The sequence below is a fragment of the Anomaloglossus baeobatrachus genome, chromosome 12 (assembly GCF_048569485.1).
Source record: "Anomaloglossus baeobatrachus isolate aAnoBae1 chromosome 12, aAnoBae1.hap1, whole genome shotgun sequence".
Classification (NCBI taxonomy): Eukaryota; Metazoa; Chordata; class Amphibia; order Anura; family Aromobatidae; genus Anomaloglossus; species Anomaloglossus baeobatrachus.
The window spans coordinates 64032278-64052827 of NC_134364.1; the positions used below are offsets into that span (position 1 = coordinate 64032278).

At 47.0% G+C, this 20550-nt stretch overlaps 1 protein-coding gene across 1 annotated transcript in view; it reads left to right on the forward strand.

Moving 5' to 3' along the window:
• The window catches only part of LOC142257975 (Fanconi anemia group M protein-like), a 127582-nt gene that overhangs the window by 78798 nt on the left and 28234 nt on the right, over window positions 1-20550 (forward strand). Inside the window, exons 9-16 of the mRNA XM_075330316.1 lie at window positions 6679-6866; window positions 7011-7217; window positions 9835-10069; window positions 10248-10393; window positions 10769-10921; window positions 12385-14305; window positions 14748-14830; window positions 14928-14999. Of these exons, the coding sequence (XP_075186431.1) occupies window positions 6679-6866; window positions 7011-7217; window positions 9835-10069; window positions 10248-10393; window positions 10769-10921; window positions 12385-14305; window positions 14748-14830; window positions 14928-14999 (3005 nt within the window). The remainder of the gene's footprint in view (window positions 1-6678; window positions 6867-7010; window positions 7218-9834; window positions 10070-10247; window positions 10394-10768; window positions 10922-12384; window positions 14306-14747; window positions 14831-14927; window positions 15000-20550) is intronic.

Genomic DNA, 20550 nt, shown 5'->3' on the forward strand with positions numbered 1-20550 from the left:
GCCGATCACATGATCGACACCGAGAACCAGGAAGTGGCGTTGCTCAACAGCACGGAGGGAGACACCGGGAGGACAGCCCTGGAGAAGGTAAGTAAAGAGTTTTTTATTTTATTATGGGCAATGTGTGCCATCAATAGGGGGCCATGGACAGCACAGGGGGACGTGTGCCATCCATAAGTGGGTCATGGGCAGTACAGGGGGACATATGCTATCCATAGAGGGCCATGGGCAGGTTCGGGGGATGTGTGCTATCCATAGAGAGCCATGGGCAGCACAGGGGGATGTATGCCATCCATAGAGAGCCATGGGCAGCACAGGGGGACGTGTGCCATCCATAGGGAGCATGGGCAGCACAGGGGGACGTGTGCCATCCATAGGGGGCCATGGGCAGCACAGGGAGACATGTACCAGCTGTAGGGGACGTGTGCCAGCAATAGGGGACGTGTGCCAGCAATGGGGGACATGTGGCATCACTGGGGGACGTGTGCCAGCACAAGGGGGCTATATTCAATATAAGGGGGCCATATCCAGATTAAGGGGGCTAATTTTAGGATGGGGGGGTATGATGGACATATACCCTATATGATTTGTTAGACACACTGGCATAATAAGACTGACCTCATTTAACACTAAAAAACATTTTTTTTTTCTCTTTTCCTTCACCAAATTTGGGGGTGCGTCTTATAATCAGGTGCGTGTTATAAAGTGAAAAATACGGTATTTTATGTAATTGTATATACTGTATTGTTTTGTCCCCCTTCTGACACCTTTTGTATATTTTTAAAAAGATTGGCTGCTTTTTGGATTAAACATATGAAATTCAATAGCTTTGATCTTCTTGCTCTATAAAACGCATCCCAGAAGCTGTTTACTGCCTCTAACAGGTTTCCAGTCGGCCTGCATAAACGATTGATGGTGGCTGCTAGTAGATCCCTTTGTAATTGTCGGGTTGGCAGTGACTGTAGGAATCGGATGTGTATATATCATACGCTCACTGTGAGTTCTGGCCTTTTAGTGAATACATCAGTCTCTTCGTCTATCAATCATCAGTCAATTGTGTAATTACCTTGATGATTGGAGGCTGCAGAGGGATGCGTGACAAATTGTTGGCAATGGTGGAATATCTGCGTGATCTCCCAGGCAGTATCCGTAATAGTAATTTTATAGGGGATTAAACAAGTAAAATTCTCCTACAGCGTCCCTGCAGGCCAAACAGTGGATAGATGTGTTGGGTCCCCCAAAAAGAAAGTTTTGTTTTTTTTTGCGCTTATTTCCAGATTTTAATGGTAAGAAAAAAATATGATTGTTAGGGTGAGTTTTGTGGTTATACATATATTTGTTAAATACAGTGATCACAAAAGGTGATCACCCACGATAGCCCCGGATACAGGATAATGGTGCACCCTAAAGGTTGCTGCATACAGGTGATTTGTTGCGTTTTTCCTGGACTTTTCATTTACATTTTTTTTTTTTTTGTATTTCTTTTTTATGTTTAGATTTTTAGCATGAGAATTTATTTAACATTATAACCATTACCAATTATTGTATTTTAAACAAATATATATTTTTTATTTTATCCTTACATTTTAGTATTTTTTTTTTATATTTTCATTTTTGTTAATTGTAAAAAGAAAATACCAATTATTGTATTTTAAACAAATATTTTTTTTTATTTTATTTTTACATTTTAGTGTTTTTTATATTTTCATTTTTATTTGGTAATTGTAAAAAGAAAATAGTAATTATTGAACCTGCAACCGTACGCCGTGTCACTCTGCGAGGTCGAAGGCACTCGAGAAACATTTGTCCCTTTTGTCTGTGCGATGTTTTCAGAGCTGGGTGATTTGGCCGATATTGAACGACGGCGTTTTATCTAGGCCATCTCCCAGCGGCTAATTACAAGGAAATCAATTTGTATGATTTGTTCTTTGTGTCGTTATATGGATAGTTGTACAAAAAACGCGCTCGCTCCGGGCTCCTATTGATCGGATATGTGCAGGGGATGGGGGGGACTCATTAGGATGCTGGTTAATTAGTCTGGTAACAACTGAAGTTCTTAATTAACGCAACAAAGACCCAAACCTGTCAGTTTTCTGTGCATTTGTTTGTGTTTTGTTTTTTTTAAATTTATTCATTTATTTATTTTAAGCTTGTATATACAGTATACTTGTGTTATTGCACCAGTATTTTCTACATGCAGTGCACTGTGTATGTATGTATATGTATGTGTGTGTGTGTGTGTGTATATATATATATATATATTATATTTATAAAAAAATGTTATTTTTATTTTATTATAATAATACAGCTGATGAAATAAGTGTTGAACACTTCACCAATTTTTTTTCTGAATAAATATATTTCTGAAAGTGCTATTGGCATGAATTTCTCAGCAGATGTCCGTAACAAAGCCATCCAGTTCACACAGGCGAAAAAATCAAACCATAGATGTCCATGAATTAAGTTGTGTAATAATGAGAAGTGACACAGGAAAAAATATTGAACACATTACTAAAATTCATTAAAGACTTTGTTGGTGATGAAACTTCAAGACTCCTCCTGTGTGGATAAACTAGTCTCCTGCATTGCTCAGATGGAGTTTTGGCCCATTCTTCCACACAAACACTTTTCACATCCTGAAGGTCCCGGTGGCTCCTTCTATGACCTCTGAGTTCCTCCCGTAATTTTGCTATTGGATTCAGCTTTAGTGATCGGCTCGGCCATTATAGCAGATTTATTTTCTTTCTGTGACACCAGTTGACAGTTTCCTTGGCTGAGTGTTTGGGATCATTGTCGTACTGAAATGTGCACCCTTGTTTCATCTTCATCATCCTGGAAGATAGCAGCAGATTTTTATCAAGAATATCTGGGTACGTTTGTCCATTCATCCTTCCTTCAGTTATATGGATTTTGCCAGTGTCATATGGTGAAAAACAGCCCCACACTATGATGTTTTCACCTCCAAGCTTTAGGCCTTGTGCACACTAGGCGGATTTTACCGTGGATTTCCTGTGGTTTTGCTGCATGATTCGCTGCAGAAAATTTTCATAACATCTCTGCAGTGATTCACCAGCAAATCCTATGGGAAAAAAAATCCTGTGCGCACTATGCGGATTTTGACAGCTGCATGTTTTGCTGCGGGATTCCCACAGCAAAACAATTGCATGTCACTTCTTTTCCGCAGATAGCTGCGGGATTTCACTCCATTGACTGTAATGTAATCGTGAAATCCTGCATGGAATAACGCAGGCAGCAAATTCTGTGCGTTTCATTGTGTTTTCCTGCGTTATTCCCTCCGGTATTTCGCTGTTTCGGGACATAATGTTCATCACTGCCTGCGTTTTGCAGGGAAGTGATGTCATTATGACAGGAAGAGGAAGCGGAGCAGAGAGTAAACACACACATATTGCACTCACACACAGACACAGACATATAGAATACACATACAAATCAAACGTACATATAAAAATAAAATAACAAAAAAAAAACACGGGCTCCGCCGCATTTTTACCGTCCAGCCGAGGTAAACACACAGCGGTGGCCCAGTATTCTCAGGCTGGGGAGGGCGAGGGACAGGGTTAATGCCCCACCCTCCCGAGGCAGCCAAGAATATCAGCCCGCAGCTGCCCCGGGACTGTCGCATCCATTATGCGACAGTCCCGGAGTGTCCCCGGCTCTTCCAGATTGCCGTGATGCTGTAGGCAATCCAGGTAATAATAAGTTAAATGGCAGCGGATCGCTGCCATTTTAGTTCAGGCTTAATCATGGCAGCGTCTATGAGACAGCTTTCATGATTAACCCATAAGTAAAGTGAATAAACACACACCGAAAAATCCTTTATTTTAAATAAAAGACAAAAAAGCCCCTCTTTCACCATTTTATTAACTTCCCAAACACACAGCTCTGGCGTAATCCACACAGGTCCCACGACACTTGCATCCAGCCGCGACTGACACATACTCAATGCAGCCTCGTAACGAGCCTGCAGAGAGGTAATTACAGGTCATTTCTCACGGACGGTAATTTGAACACACTACCGCTCACGAGAACTGCAGTGTCCTCACAGGGACTCTATCTATTGATTGATCTGTCCTCTATCTATTGATTATCTATCTATCCTTCTATCCATCTATCCTTCTATCTATCCAATATTTATCTATCTATCCCTCGATCGATCTATCTATCTATCCATTAGCTATCTCTTCAGCTCTCTCTCTATCTAGCTCTCTATCTATCTCTCTCTCTATCTATATCAGAAGGAAATTACCTTTTTTTTTTTTTTCTCTTTTTTTTTTCAATGTGCTTTATTGCATTGAATGCATTAAAACACATGTACCAACCCGCGGAAAAACCGCAACAAAACGCATGCGGATTTTGGTGCCTTTTTTGCGGTTTTTTTTTTTCGCGGGTGCGGAAATCTTTCAGAGCCTGCGGAATTTTCTTAAGAAAATTCCATTTTCTAGTGCGCACAGGGCCTTACTGTTCGTCCGTTTGGGCTCCAAACATGGTGTATATTATGGCCTCCAAAGAGTTCAGTTCTGTACTCATGTGACCAGACTATATTCCACCTGACATTGGACAGGGTTGTCCTAAATGTTGTTGAGCAAACTTTAAATGCACTTGAACCTGCTTTTTAATCAGCAATAGAGGCTTGTCTGGTGAGCGTGCATACAGGAGCATGCATACAGGCCAGGGAGGGGGAGTGCATTACTTTTTATTTTCTTTGAAACAATTTCACCTGCTGATTTTCAAGTCTTTCTGTAGCTCTCCATAGGTGGTCCTTGGCTCTTGGACAACTCTTCTGATAATTCTTTTCACTCCTCTGTTTGAAATCATGCAGTGAACAGCTGGTCGTGGCCACTTTATGGGGAAATGGTGTTCTTTGCATTTCCGGTTTATGGCCCCAAAAGTGCTCACTGGAGGCTTCAGCAGTTTAGAAATTCATCTGTAGCCAATGCCGTTAGTATGTTTTACAACAATAAGGTTGTGAAGGGCTTGAGATAGCTCACTGGTTTTACTTATCATGAGATGTTTTTTTGTGCGGCACCTTGGTACTGAGACACCTTTTCATAGGCCATCAGTTGAACCAGCTGTTTTCACTAAGTTGCAGGATTGCTTTCTAATTACTGATAGATTTCAGCTGCAGTCATGACTTTCCATTACTTTTTTTCCATCTCTCTCTTAATGTGCTCAATACTTTTTCCCTGTGTAATCTCTCATTATTACACATAACTTAATTTATAGATATCTCTGGTTTGATTTCTTTGCCTGTGTGGATTGGATGGGTTGTTACCAATGCAGTCGTACCTGATCAGGCTCAATTAAGCATGCTGTAGGCTTGTAATCCAGGGCAGTGCTTACAAACTAGTCAGCAGCAGTGGTCGGTCTCCTAGGCAACGAACAGTAAATTAAAAAAAAAGTTAATATTTCAAGAATAGCTTCAAATTTTAGGGTAAATTGAAAAGTTCTTGTTTTTACAAACATTGTGTGAGAATAGGAGTAACCCTTAAGGGGTACTTCTCACATAGCGAGATCGCTGCTGAGTCACAGGTTTTGTGACTTACCAGTGAACTCATAAGCGATCTCGCTGTGTGTAACACTAAGCAGCGACCTGGCCCCTGCTGTGAAATCGCTGATCGTTACACACTGTTCTGGTTAATTTTTTGCTCGTTGGTCTCCCGTTGTAAAGCACACATCGGTGTGTTTGACTGCGAGAGACCAACGAGCACCGACTCTATGTAAGCAGCATACACTGGTAACCAGGGTAAATATCGGGTACCTAAGAAAAGCTTGCTTGGTTACCCGATATTTACCCTGGCTACGTGTGCAGGGAATCAGCGTTAAGAGGTGTACGCTGGTAACCAGGATAAATATCGGGTAACCAAGCAAAGCGCTTTTAGTTACCCATTATTTACCCTGGTTACCAAGCGCTGAGTCACTGGTCGCTGGTGAGCTCTGCCTGATTGACAGCTCACCAGCGACCATGTAGCGACGCACCAGCGATCCTGACCAGGTCGTATCGTGGTCGGAATCGCTGGTACGTTGTTTAGTGAGACGGTACCATAACTCTTGGCAAGGTCAGTCGTCTATCTAATGTATATGGAGGCATCCCAAACTGTCAAGGCCCAGTCACACACAACGACTTACCAGCGATCCCGAAAACGATGCGACCTGATAGGGATCGCTGATAAGTCGCTGGGAGGTCGCTGGTGAGATGTCACACAGTCAGATCTTACCAGCGATGCAGGAACAATACAGGTGGCAGTAGCGACCTGTATAACGATCTCAGCAGTCACTGTGACCCTGTCACACAGTGTCAAACACAACGATGTGTCCTGCCCAGCAGGACATCGCCTTTGAAGAAAATGGCCTGGACTATTCTGCAACAACTAGAGATCTCACAGCAGGGGCCTGATCGCTGGTAGATGTCACACATAACGAGAGCGCTAACGGGATCGCTACTACGTCACCAAACGGTGACTCAGCTGCGATCTGGCTAGCGATATCGTTATGTGTGACAGTACCTTCAGGGAAGAGTAAGATTGGGCTTGTTGAATTATGTTATCTGATCCTTTTGTTTTCTTTGAAGATGAGGCCATGGTGTTTGGGCACCTCTTACATCTATCAGGTCTTTACTCGATAACATTATTCTGAATCTGGCCTCCTGCTTTAATTCAGGTCAGAGTTCCTCTGGCGGTTCTCCTGAAGACACTCGGATCATGATTTTCTCCTCATTTCGGGACAGTGTCCAAGAAATAGCAGATATGCTCAACCATCACCATCCTGTTGTTCGGGTTATGACGTTTGTGGGCCATTCATCCACTGGTAAAGGAGTTAAAGGATTTACCCAGAAAGAGCAGCTGGAGGTGAGCATTGAGCCATCTCTATATTTACGGCTCTTGCTGGTCACAGCCGTTGGTGGCCTAAATGATGATCTAATAATGATCACTAGAAAGAGTTGACTTTTTGACATCGACCAAAAGCCGTGATCCTGTTGTCCCATTTCCCAGGTGGTGAAGCGTTTCCGGGAGGGTGGGTATAATACACTGGTGTCCACCTGCGTTGGAGAAGAAGGCTTGGATATCGGCGAGGTGGATCTCATCATTTGCTTTGATGCACAGAGAAGTCCTATCCGTCTGGTCCAGAGGATGGGTCGAACGGGAAGGAAACGCCAAGGACGTATAGTGGTCATATTGTGCCAAGGACGAGAGGAACGGGTACGTCTCCAGGATTTATCTTTTGCAATTTTGTCTTTTGTTCTGTGTATGTAAATTACCGATAAATGTCAAATTATGAGATATTTGAGACTAATGGAAGATCAAAGCAAACTTATATATTTTCCAAAACTTCAAGGGGACATCTCACATTTGGTGCTCCGGGTGCAGTGTAATTTTTCGCGCACAGGTCTGTTTCATAAAAAGCTGACTTAATCTTTTCTGTAGCATGTGAGAAAATGAGAGCAATTACTTTGATGTAGGGCATTGTGCAGATAGTGACCTTCATAACGAGGCAGACCACCGCTACTGGGATATTCTTCTGTCACTCCTCTGTCTATGGCATCTATATAGTAGACGACACTGAGTACACCGTAGACTCTACATTCATGGAGGCACTGATGTGATTTTTTTTTATGGAGCAATTATACCCAAATTCGATTATAATCAGTATACATGTATAAATTATGTAGTAAAATAATATAAGATACAATATATTAAAGAAAACAAATCTGGTCCTGTACTGTGTATATAGGGAAGATTGTGGACAACTCGATAGTGAAATACACCTCCAGTCCAGTTTACTATTTGTGGTTCAGGTTGTCGTGGTTTTCTGAAAATGAGTTTTAAAAATTTAGGATGAAAATTTAAGCAATTTGAAGCTGATGGTTGGATACATGGAAGAAGCAAATGGAGACTGGCAACCGTGACAGGCAAAGGAGGAGACTGGGCGATTGGGAGAGGAGAAAGGGGAGACTGGGCGATTGGGAGAGGAGAAGGGGGAGACTGGGCGATTGGGAGAGGAGAAGAGAGGAGACTGGGCGAATGGGAGAGGAGAAGGGAGGAAACTAGACGATTGGGAGAGGAGAAGGGAGGAGACTGGACGATTGGGAGAAGAGAAGGGAGGAGACTGGACGATTGGGAGAGGAGGAGGGAGGAGACTGGGCAACTGGGAGAGGAGAAGGATGGAGACTGGGCGACTGGGAGAGGAGAAGGATGGAGACTGGGCGACTGGGAGAGGAGAAGGGAGGAGACTGGACCATTGGGAGAGGAGAAGGGAGGAGACTGGACGATTGGGAGAGGAGAAGGGAGGAGACTGGGCGACTGGGAGAGGAGAAGGAGGGAGACTGGGCGACTGGGAGAGGAGAAGGAGGGAGACTGGGCGACTGGGAGAGGAGAAGGAGGGAGACTGGGCGACTGGGAGAGGAGGAGGGAGACTGGGCGACTGGGAGAGGAGAAGGAGGGAGACTGGGCGACTGGGAGAGGAGAAGGAGGGAGACTGGGCGACTGGGAGAGGAGAAGGAGGGAGACTGGGCGACTGGGAGAGGAGAAGGAGGGAGACTGGGCGACTGGGAGAGGAGAAGGAGGGAGACTGGGCGACTGGGAGAGGAGAAGGAGGGAGACTGGGTGACTGGGAGAGGAGAAGGAGGGAGACTGGGCGACTGGGAGAGGAGAAGGAGGGAGACTGGGCGACTAGGAGAGGAGACTGGGCGACTGGGAGAGGAGAAGGAGGGAGACTGGGCGACTAGGAGAGGAGAAGGGAGGAGACTGGGCGACTGGGAGAGGAGAAGGAGGGAGACTGGGCGACTGGGAGAGGAGAAGGAGGGAGACTGGGCGACTGGGAGAGGAGAAGGAGGGAGACTGGGTGACTGGGAGAGGAGAAGGAGGGAGACTGGGCGACTGGGAGAGGAGAAGGAGGGAGACTGGGCGACTAGGAGAGGAGACTGGGCGACTGGGAGAGGAGAAGGAGGGAGACTGGGCGACTAGGAGAGGAGAAGGGAGGAGACTGGGCGACTGGGAGAGGAGAAGGGAGGGCACTGGGTGATTGGGAGAGGCGTAGGGAGGGAACTGGGTGATTGGGAGAGGCGAAGGGAGGGCACTGGGTGATTGGGAGAGGCGAAAGGAGGGCACTGGGTGATTGGGAGAGGCGTAGGGAGGGCACTGGGTGATTGGGAGAGGCGAAGGGAGGGAACTGGGTGATTGGGAGAGGTGAAGGGAGGGCACTGGGTGATTGGGAGAGGCGAAGGGAGGGCACTGGGTGATTGGGAGAGGCGAAGGGAGGGCACTGGGTGATTGGGAGAGGCGTAGGGAGGGCACTGGGTGATTGGAAGAGGTGTAGGGAGGGCACTGGGTGATTGGGAGAGGCGTAGGGAGGGCACTGGGTGATTGGGAGAGGCGTAGGGAGGGCACTGGGTGATTGGGAGAGGCGTAGGGAGGGCACAGTGACTGGGATAGGCAAAGGGAGGGAACTGGGTGGGAGAAGCATAGGGAGGGGACTATGCGATTGGGATTGGTGTAGGGAGGGGACTGGGTGATTAGGAGAGGCGTAGGGAGGTGGCTCGGAGAAGTGTAGAGAGGGGACTGAATGTTTTGGAGAGGTATAAGGAGGAGACTGAATTAGAGAGCCATAGAGAGGGGAATGAGTGATTGCGAGAGGCGTAGGGAGGCGATTGGGTGATTGGGAGAGGCGTAAGGAGGGGATTGGGTGATTGTGAGTGGCGTGTATATGGCGTATACGGTGTATATGTTAGAAATTACAGCTGGTCACACCTTCAAATATATTTAAGTACCTGATTCCTCTGGCTTTGACACCCTACTGACTTCCATTCCTTTTCTACAGACCTATAATCAGAGTCAGAGTAACAAGAGAAGTATATATAAAGCCATCATGGGAAATAACACAGACTTGCACCTCCACCAACAAAGCCCTCGCATGGTGCCGAATGGGATCAATCCTGTGGTGCACAAAATGTTCATCACACAAGAACCTTTCGATGGTAGAGATGGAAATGCCTCCAAAGACCGCCGATCGGGCGTGAATCACCGTAAATCGTCGTCGTTGTTCAATGCAGGAGGTGTGTTTCATCCGTGGCAGTAATCGATGTTCAGTTTTGCCTATCTGTGACATTGATGGTTATATGCTAGTGCCTTAAACAGCGCCCCCTGTGCTTATATGTTGTAATGATGCTTTGGATATCATATAGGAGAATTTCGGAGAATTTCTCCCGTAACTGAATTTACACAAATCCCCAGACTCCATGACAGAAGGTGGGTTCCTGACGAAGGCAGAATATGAGACCTGGGACCGATTGTATCGTTTAAAGGAATCCGACGGTGTGACCGATATTATTTTACCCAAGACCCGCTTTGAGCTATTTAAAGACCCCGATCCCAGCACTGTAAGTAGTAGAATAATTTTTGCTGGTTTCTATGGACTCCTGCTCTTTTGTGCTTTGGACAGTCCATTTTTGGGACATGGAGTCCCCTGATCACACATTTACAGGATGTTCCCTATTGATGAGAACAAGAACACCGCTGTAAAGAGAAGGAGATACAACACTAAACACTGGTTCCCCTTAGTCTCTAGGTCAATGGGGTCCCTTAATTATATAGGATGGGTAACTCAGCTGTGCATATTTTCGCCTTCCCCTAATTTTCTGTATATCCAGCCTCCTACACCATACAATGCCATGTGAATTTCACGAGTGATATATATAATGAGGTAGCGCTAGAATGTATACACTGACCATCCTTTACTCCTCTGTGTGATCTAGGAGGTGGTCCCGGGAAATGTCCGCATGCTTTCTCTGTCCGATTGGAGCTTTTGGCAAAGTCGTCCTTTTCCGATCGGCTCTATTGATCACTCTCGTCGATGTCAGAATTTCATCCGTATTATGGAATTGATTGAGCAGATGAGATCGGAGGAGGTAAGTACTGCAAAAAACGTACACTGGTAGGTGACCACTGACAATATGCATATGGCAGCTCCAGATATTGTCCTACAGATTTGGTCTTTTCATTTTGATTGATCCGCCAATCTTCAGGTTTCTTTTCTTTGTACAAGGAGCTTGTCTATACCAGCAAATATCTTTTCAGGGAGCCTGTACACATTGTGGCTAGGGCGTGGTAACTGGGCATGGATTTCCGCTAATTGCCCTGCTGCTTGCTACTTGACACCACTGCAAGCCCAGTTGGAGCAGAGCAATTTATGGTAATCCGTGTGTGTTTACCATGTCTCAGTTGTGCAACAACTTCAAGGCGAGACCAGACAGAGTGGCTTAGCACAGATGGCAGAAACTCCACCCATCCGTGGTGGCCTGTGGCTGCACAATTTTGAGAAACTGGGTCTCTGGCGGTGCTCAGCTAAATCGTCTCCCACCTGTGGTGGTCAAAAGTCACACAATTTCGCAACAAAATCATTTGTCTTTTGACCATTAGTGAGCAGACTTTTGACCATGCACCACCATCCTGGCGGTTTTTCAAAATAATGTGGCCCTTGCCCACCACTGGAGAACATTTTTGCCACATTCAGCCAGGAATATATTTTTGTGACCATTAGCCACCAAGAGTGGGCATTCTTTGCCCATTGTTTCCAGCAACCGTAAGTAGGCTCACCCTTTGCATTCAGTTGCCCAGGGAATCAACCAATTTCTACAATTCGGCAACTGGAACCCCCATTTGGCGAGTCTGTAAAGCTTGGGTTACGAGTGGAGCCAGACAATGAGGCAGGGATATGGAAACAGTGCGGCTGTAGCTCCAATCTCCTGTGGTGTCCCAATAGTTGTGGAACAATTTTGGTTGGCAATTGGTTATCAAGATGGTAAACGTTTCACCCACATGTGCCCCTGTTTGCAGGTTATTTGGGCACATAGATGGGTCTTGTCCAGTGCACCCTGAAGGTTTGCTTAAACCAATAAACCTACCTATAACATAATAGCTCTGTGTAAAAACCTCTTACAGGCCTTTACAATGCCATTTAGTACAGAAATGATTGACAATCTCTTGAAATATTTTCTAGTAGTCCTTCACCATCTTAATCTTGTAATTATGCTGCTGCTGTTGGGAGTTTCGGTGCTTGGCCCCATCTACAGCTTCTCGACACTGAGTGGGGTCAGGCTCTTGATAGAGTAAAGTGTTTTGTACTCTCGGCTTTGTACGGCACGTGCAGAATTTGGCCATTACTAGTAGGATATTTATCCAGTTGTCACTTATGCACTTTACTATTTATAAGGTATAAACGAGTTGCTCTTGCCTTTTATGTATGTTATGTTTGATGTAGATACTTGATGGCTTCATTCCACGTACCTGGTCATAATTAGGGCACTCGATTTAATTACTCTTGTGATACAAAAGTTTATAAAAATAGCAAGTTTTTCTTCTATCATTACAGAACGGTTGCAAGCATGATGAAGTAATGAAGGCGTATTTTGAGAAGGAGGACGTCCAGCCATTACACAAAGGCGTTAAAGATGACAATGGTTGCCCAACCGCTAATTCCAAGGCGAAGAAAAAGTCGCCTGTCATCAAAAATGCAAAAAACTCCACTTTCTCCTCCACCGTTGAGCCTGATGAAGATTTCAAGTCAATATCCAAAGTTTCTAACACCACGAGATCACGTTCCACCGACCTTTCCAGTACAGACACTTCGATTAATGTTTCGAAGATAAAGGAAGCCAGTGATCTAGATGTTGACATAAATCACGATGTGGCCAATCCCATGGAAATTGAAGAGTACGGAGAGTTATTCAAGAGTCCTACAAATCTTGAAGATGTTTCTACATCAAATTTCCAAAGGACAATGTCAAAATTTCCACCAAAGACCAACTCTGTTTACAATGGTTGTGATGATGACTCCACTTCTCTTTTATCTAATCTCTTCTATGCTCCAAAATCACTTAATACTCATGAAATTCCCACTGATTTTGCCAACGCCTGGGTGAAGCGAATGCAATCACGAATCAAGAAATTCTTAACCTATTCCCCACCGCCGTTATCTGATCTTGATTCTTTGGTTAGTGTAGACATTACTGTAGGCTCTCCAACAATCGGGAGCTCTTTTGTCCCATATAAAACCTTAGAATGCCTACCTTTAGCCAAGGGTCACGTAAGTCACCCAGATCATTTAGAGGATAGACAACGCCTTACAAAAGTTAATAATGAAGAATCATACAAGAATATAGCTTCAGGGTCACCACGTCAACTAAATAAAGGGGGTGATGTGGTGATTGGTGATATCAACGGCGTGGGAAATGTGGGACCAATACATGAGCGGCCGTGGGATGATATTTTCGATTGTGATGAAGAAGCCTATGAGGAAAATATTGACCCGCCTCCAATATACAATCATGTCATACACCAAGATCGCGGTTATAAGAGTAACCGTGAGGATTTTGACATTCCTACGAAGATAGACAGTCATGTTGAGAAGCCAAAGAGTGTAAATGATCATATCAACATCAAAAATGGATCAGTCTCCTGTAATTTGAATGTCATCCGAAACCGAAATACGCACATTGTTGTCCCAAGGGCTTCCCAGTCTCAGAAGGTCGAGTCTCCACCAGGGTTACGTGAAGATGAACTGAATTATTTTCCCGACGACCTTGATGACAGCTTCGACTTATTTGAAGATGAAGCATTTGTGGAAATTGATCATTTGACTTCAAGCAAGGCTGGCACCACCAACAACAAGTCAGGTAATGAAGGCACCAGCGTGAACTTCAATATGTTTGACCCATCTCTACTATCGGAGGACACCACAGGACATGAACCAGAAGACCAGGCTTCTTCCATCTCCGATGAGAACACAAAAGCGAAAGAGGAAGATGATGATTTTGATGTTTCTCAAGAATTGTTTTCGATCAATTTTGACCTTGGATTTTCCATTGAGAATGATTCTCCGGAAGGTGAAGATGATGGACAGCTGGAGAATGAATGCGAAGAAGATACCAATCGCTTCAAGGCCCCCAGTCCTCCCAAAAGGATCGTTAATAGAGGTGGCATCATGTCTACTCCTCTAACCTCCGGGACTAGAGCCTCCACTTGTGGAACCATGTCTGACAAAAACATTTCTTTACTCTCGCCCTTACACCCACTTAAAGACAGGTTTTCCCAGACTCCTGAAATTTCACATTGTGCCTCTTCATTTTTAAATTCGCCCGTGGAAAAAACGGACTCGGCAAAAATTTCTTCTGATATTTTTGTTAAATCTGATTTATATACACCAACGAAGATTGGAGCGAGGGCAGAAAACACCCTTGTTGTTATACAATCCAAACAAAAACAAGACGTTATGGCAGATCCTAGAATTTTAGGTACGTTACTATTGGACTAAAAAATGTGTAAACCTATAACGGGTACGTAGAAGCAGGAAAAATGGGCAAGTGTAAGGATCACCGTGTGTCAGTGCCGCGTTGGTGACTCTGGGGGAATCTGCACCTTATTAAGCAGATGGTGTAATGTTCTGAGTGATCCATATATTTTTGTATTTTATGCTTTCTTCCTCCTTTATATAATAATAATAATAATAATTTTATTCATTTATATAGCGCTGTTAATTCCACAGTGCTTTACATACATTGGTCCAGCATGTCCCCTATAGTCACCTCCGCGGCGGCTGTTTTCTTTCCATAGCTGCAGGACACAGAACATTGAGGTCGGACTCTGCTGTTTTAATTGCCGCCGTTCGCTGTATTTTTGCCTTTTTCATTTTGCGTTTTATCATTCTGTTCTGGGATTTTTGTCGTCTCTCCACAGGTAGCAGCCCCGAGAGCGAAGATGATGTCGTCTTTAGACGGAAAAGAAAATTGACCAGTGCAGCCGCCCTCCAGTCCCCAGAGGTGAGCAGGGGAGAGGTGTCTGACAATAACTCGCTCAGACACGGCTGAATGTGCCCATTCTGGCTTATATTTGTTTGTTTCCAATTTTGTTTTGCAGACCCCAAGCAGTGACTGTGAGTTTGACTCACCGATGCCCGCGGTTAAGAAGCGTCGACACCTCCTTAACACAGTAAGTCTGCCAACAAGGAAATTCTGCCCATCTTAAAGGCATTAAAAAACAAAAAAAATAGTTTGACAAACCATCCAATAACTCAGAAAATGCAACACATTAATGATCAGATTATAATCTTCTGCTGTGTGCATTACTAGACACAGACACCTGCACTTGTAATCTGGCATTAACCGGACACAATGTTTATAAATTGTTAAATGCTACGGATGATTGAAGAAGTAAAGACAATAGAGCCCGATAAGCTAACGGACACGCCCGAACTTAATTCACATGGCATGGTACGCAAGCAGTCTTCTAAAAGTGGTCAATCACAGACGTGAACATATTGTTTTGAAGGGTGGGGGTACGGACTGACTCATTATTGGGGTTCACTAACTCTCCTCCTGATAACTGCTACTGCAAAAAAGAAAGACCTGGCAGCTGGATTTTAACGTACCCTCTGTGGCGGTCTCTCTCCCCTCCTTCCTCTGTTCCCTCCCCCTTCCCCCCCTCTCGGTCTCCTCTCCCTTCCCCCCCCTCTCGGTCTCCTCTCCCTTCCCCCCCCCCCTCTCGGTCTCCTCTCCCTTCCCCCCCCCCCCTCTCGGTCTCCTCTCCCTTCCCCCCCCCCCTCTCGGTCTCCTCTCCCTTCCCCCCCCCCCCTCTCGGTCTCCTCTCCCTTCCCCCCCCCCCCTCTCGGTCTCCTCTCCCTTCCCCCCCCCCTCTCGGTCTCCTCTCCCTTCCCCCCCCTCTCGGTCTCCTCTCCCTTCCCCCCCCTCTCGGTCTCCTCTCCCTCCCCCCCCCCCCTCTCGGTCTCCTCTCCCTTCCCCCCCCTCTCGGTCTCCTCTCCCTTCCCCCCCCTCTCGGTCTCCTCTCCCTTCCCCCCCCCCTCTCGGTCTCCTCTCCCTTCCCCCCCCTCTCGGTCTCCTCTCCCTCCCCCCCACTCTCGGTCTCCTCTCCCTCCCCCCCCCCCCCACTCTCGGTCTCCTCTCCTTTACCCCCTCTCCACTCCTTCTCCTCTCCTCCCCCCTCTCCTCTCCCCTTTCTCCTCTCCTCTCCCTTCCCCCTTCTCCTCTCCTATCCCTTCTCCTCTCCCCTCCCCTTCTCCCCTCCCCTTCTCCCCTCCCCTTCTCCTCTCCCCTTCCCCTCTCCCCTTCTCCTCTCCCCCTTCTCCTCTCCCCTTCCCCTTCTCCTCTCCCCTTCCCCTTCTCCTCTCCCTTTCCCCTTCTCCTCTCCCCTTCCCCTCTCCCCTTCTCCTCTCCCCTTCTCCTCTCCCCTTCCCCTCTCCCCTTCTCCTCTCCCCTTCCCCTTCTCCTCTCCCCTTCCCCTTCTCCTCTCCCCTTCCCCTTCTCCTCTCCCCTTCCCCTCTCCCCTTCCCCTCTCCCCTTCCCCTCTCCCCTTCCCCTTCTCCTCTCCCCTTCTCCTCTCCCTTTCCCCTTCTCCTCTCCCCTTCTCCTCTCCCCTTCCCCTTCTCCTCTCCCCTTGCCCTTCTCCTCTCCCCTTCCCCTTCTCCTCTCCCCTTCCCCTTCTCCTCTCCCCTTCCCCTTCTCCTCTCCCCTTCTCCTCTCCCCTTCCCCTTCTCCTCTCCCCTTCCCCTTCTCCCCTTCTCCTCTCCCCTTCCCCTCTCCCCTTCTCCTCTCCCCTTCTCCTCTCTCCTTACCCCTTCTCCATCTCTCCCACTTCACCCCCTCCTTCCTCCTTTCGTCCCCCCCCTCTTTCTCCTCTCCGTGTCTCTCCCTTCCCCCTCTTTGCCTTTCTCTCTCACTGTTTACCTGCGTTACCCTTTCTCTGACCCACCCTCTGTCTCTTTCTCTGTCCCTCTTTTGTTCTTTCTTTATCCCTCCCTCTTTCGGTCCCTGTTTTGTTTTCAAATTCAAATATGCTTTATTGGCAGGGCCAAAATACAATTAGTGTTGCCAAAGCAAGAGAAATAAGTGTGACAGGAAGGGATTGTGGTTATGGGGTGTTGGGGACACAATTTGGGCTCTGATGGTCCATTCGGGAGTCCTCCATTTCTCTGATCTTATGACAAGTGACATATTGGGCGGCGATCTCCACCATTGATTCTGCATCCTACTGAGGGAAGAGGAGTTTCCTCTTCTCGTCCATGGATGGGAAGTCTGTGGCGCCCCTGCGGCTTACGTCACCACAGGAACATTGCACCCCAGCCAGAGGTGTGATGTCCCATCCTGGGTAAGGAAAGGAGTAAACGCCGGTCCACAGGCAAATCTGCACTACACCCATTGTTAGGCATATTTTGGGACCGGGGATAGTGGCAGCCACCCCCATGCTGTATGATGGGGGGGCATAAGACCCATCCCTTCTCCCATTGGGTGGGGCCTAGCAACTGGGAGGGTGGAAGGAGCCAGCCGAGAGTAGAGTAGAAAGAGGAAGGTCAAGTGTAGGCAGATAGAGTTGAGAGGAGCTGAAGTAAGGAGGAGAGCTGAGAGGAGTGAGAAGAGAAGTGCTCTAGTCAGTCAGGAGCAAGAAGGAGAAAGTGACGCTTCCTGGTGGAGACCTTGGGGCCCAGCTAGGTCCAGGTGACACCACAGCAGAGAAATACAGAAGGGATTCCAGGGCCACTGAACCGTTTTCAAGCACAAGGCCTGTGCCACAGAAAGATCAGGTGGAGGGATCAAGCTGCAGACAGGGGACGGTCCCTAGAAACTGGAGGAAGAGAAGTCATTTCCAAAGGTAAAAACCGAGGCCCAGGGTGGTTGCAAGCGCCCAGGGCCACAGCCCACTGCAGAACCTCTGGGAAGAGGGTGAAGTTCCAGCTAGGCAAGCCCCTTTTCCGGGGGCTGTAGTGGAGGCCAAGCCAGGTTCATCCAGCAAAGGCAAGGCTTAGAAGACAGCTGAAGAGAGGAACACCATAGAAGGGTGCACCGGCTTTTATTCCCAGATCTACCTGGGATCGACGGAGGTCCCTGACGGGGTTCCAGCAGTCCAAAGGCACAGTGCACTGTAACCCAGGAACTGTGAGTAAACATCTTGAAACTGCACCCTTGGTGTTGCCTCTGTTATTTCGCCTGCACTACACCATCTACAACACCCTCATAGACTCTTACTAGCACCAACGGTTGCCCTGGGGTTCCGCTCCACCTGTGGGGAGCAGGACCATCCAAGCTGCCATTCCATCACCCCCGGAGGCCCCATACAGCAGCGGCGGCTTAATAGCCACTAACCACAGGTGGCGTCACGAATATAAACTTTAAGCACCCCCCACTGAAGCCATATTAATTGACTCCCGCCAGGGTCACGGAGTCGGACCCCGCCACCACTGACTACCCCCAGACTAGTCCGGCCCGGCACCGGGTGTCCCATAGCCCTGGGGTAGGCGAATCAAGTCCAGGATATGAGTGGAGAGTCTCTGATAGTGGGAGGCCCTCACTGTTAAGTGTTTGTTACAGTGCAGTAGGGAGTGCACCTCGTCCTCCAGAGCCCCCTGCTGGCAGTGCTGCCACCGTCTGTTTTCCCACGGCTTATATGTCTGTCGGTGCCGCCCTGTTTCCTCCTCTACGCTATGGGCCCTCAGTCAGGGTCTGCCTGTCTTTTGCGGTGGCGTAACCTCCAGATATGGGGCCACAGTGTAGTCCTTCCACAATGACCGGTAGATGGCGAGTTTCTGGGAGCTCTCTAATTCACTCTTCCATCCCTGCAGCTTTCAGAGGTTCTACTTTATTTGGGCTTTTGTGAGGTTTTGCCAACTTTGGCTGGACTGGCTGCCGGGGTGCCTGATAAGTTCTGGTTTCCGGCTCAGCAGGGCTTTATGATGGTAGGAGCTGGGGTATCTGCTCTGTATGTTCGCCTGGTGTGATAGCGCCCTTGTTCTCTTTCTGTCCCACTTTTGGTCTCTGTCCCCCTTTTGTTCTCTCTCTCTCTTTCTCTGTCCCTCTTTTTGTTCTCGCTCTCTATGTAGCTAACTCTGCCTCTCTTTATGTCCCTCTTCTTTTTTTATTTTTTCTCTGTCCTTCCTCTGTCACTCTCTGCCCCTCTTTTGTTCTCTCTTTCTCTGTCCGTCTCTCTCGTTCTGCCCCTTTTGTTCTCGCTCCCTCCCTCTGTCCCTTTCTTCTTGCTCTCTGCCCTCTTTTATTCTTTCTATCTTTCTGTCCATATTTTGTTTGTTCTCTCACTCTTTTGTTCTTTCTGTCCCTCTTCTGTTCTCTTTCTCTGTCCTTCTTTTGTTCTTTCTGTGCCCCTCTTCTGTCCTCTCTGTCCTTCTTCTGTTCTGTTTTTTTTTGTCCCTTCCTGTCTATCTTTTTGTTCTCTCTCTTTTTCTCATCTCTCTGTCCCTCTTTCTGTCGCTCTTTTATTCTGTCTCTCTCTTCCTCTTTTGTTTTTTCTCTGTACATCTGCCTTTCCCTGTCCCTCTTTTGCTCTTTCCCTGTCCCTCTTTTGCTCTTTTTCTCTCTGTCCCTCTTTTGCTCTTTCTCTCTCCCTCTTTTGATCTCTCTCTCTGTCCCTCTTTTGATCTCTTTCTCTGTCCCTCTTTTGCTCTTTCTCTGTCCCTCTTTTGCTCTCTTTCTCTGTCCCTCTTTTGCTCTCTTTCTCTCTCCCTCTTTTGCTCTCTCTTTTGCTCTCTTTCTCTCTCTTTTGCTCTCCCTCTTTTACTTTCTCTCTCCCTCTTTTGCTCTCTTTCTCTCTCCCTCTTTTGCTTTCTCTCTCCCTTTTGCTCTCTCTCTCCCTCTTTTGCTCTTTCTCTCTCCCTCTTTTGCTCTTTCTCTCTCCCTCTTTTGCTCTTTCTCTCTCCCTCTTTTGCTCTTTCTCTCTCCCTCTTTTGCTCTTTCTCTCTCCCTCTTATGCTCTCTCTCTCTTTTGCTCTCCCTCTTTTGCTCTCTCTCTCCCTCTCCCTCTTTTGCTCTCTTTCGCTCTCCCTCTTTTGCTCTCTTTCTCTCTCCCTCTTTTGCTCTTTCTCTCTCCCTCTTTTGCTCTCTTTCGCTCTCCCTCTTTTGCTCTTCCTCTTTTGCTCTCTTTCGCTCTCCCTCTTTTGCTCTCTTTCGCTCTCCCTCTTTTGCTCTTTCTGTCCTTCTTTTGCTCTCTTTCTTTGTTTCATTCTGTCCTTCTCTTTTGCAGTTTCTGTCCTTCTTTCTCTCTGGCTGTATAACTGTAATATGTAATATGATATGGACACATTTCTATATACAGCTGACTTTCTGTGCCTCCCTTCCCCAGCAGACACGACTTGCTCATTTGTCGTCATTGTCCCCTCTTATTATGCAGATGGACGCGGGCCCCTTTCTTGCCATTTCCTTCCATTTTATATACAATTACCCTGGAGCCATTTAGCGGCCGTTGCGTCCATTATCTGTATACACATTCGGCTATTTTCCATTGATGTAGTCCTGTACAATGCGGGCGAGGTCTGTGCGGCGCGGCTCCTATTCACGTGCCTTGAGCAGGATGAAGGCGCCTCATCCCGCTGTCCTAGTAATTAGTTAACAAACTCCTTCCTTCCATCGTCTGTGCAGTGAATCGAGCGCTCGTGTAATTTGTCGGAAAATGTAAGTGACTGCCAACGTCTAGTCATCGCCTAGCAACAGGCGCAACATCGGGAAGCCGCACTTTCCGCAGC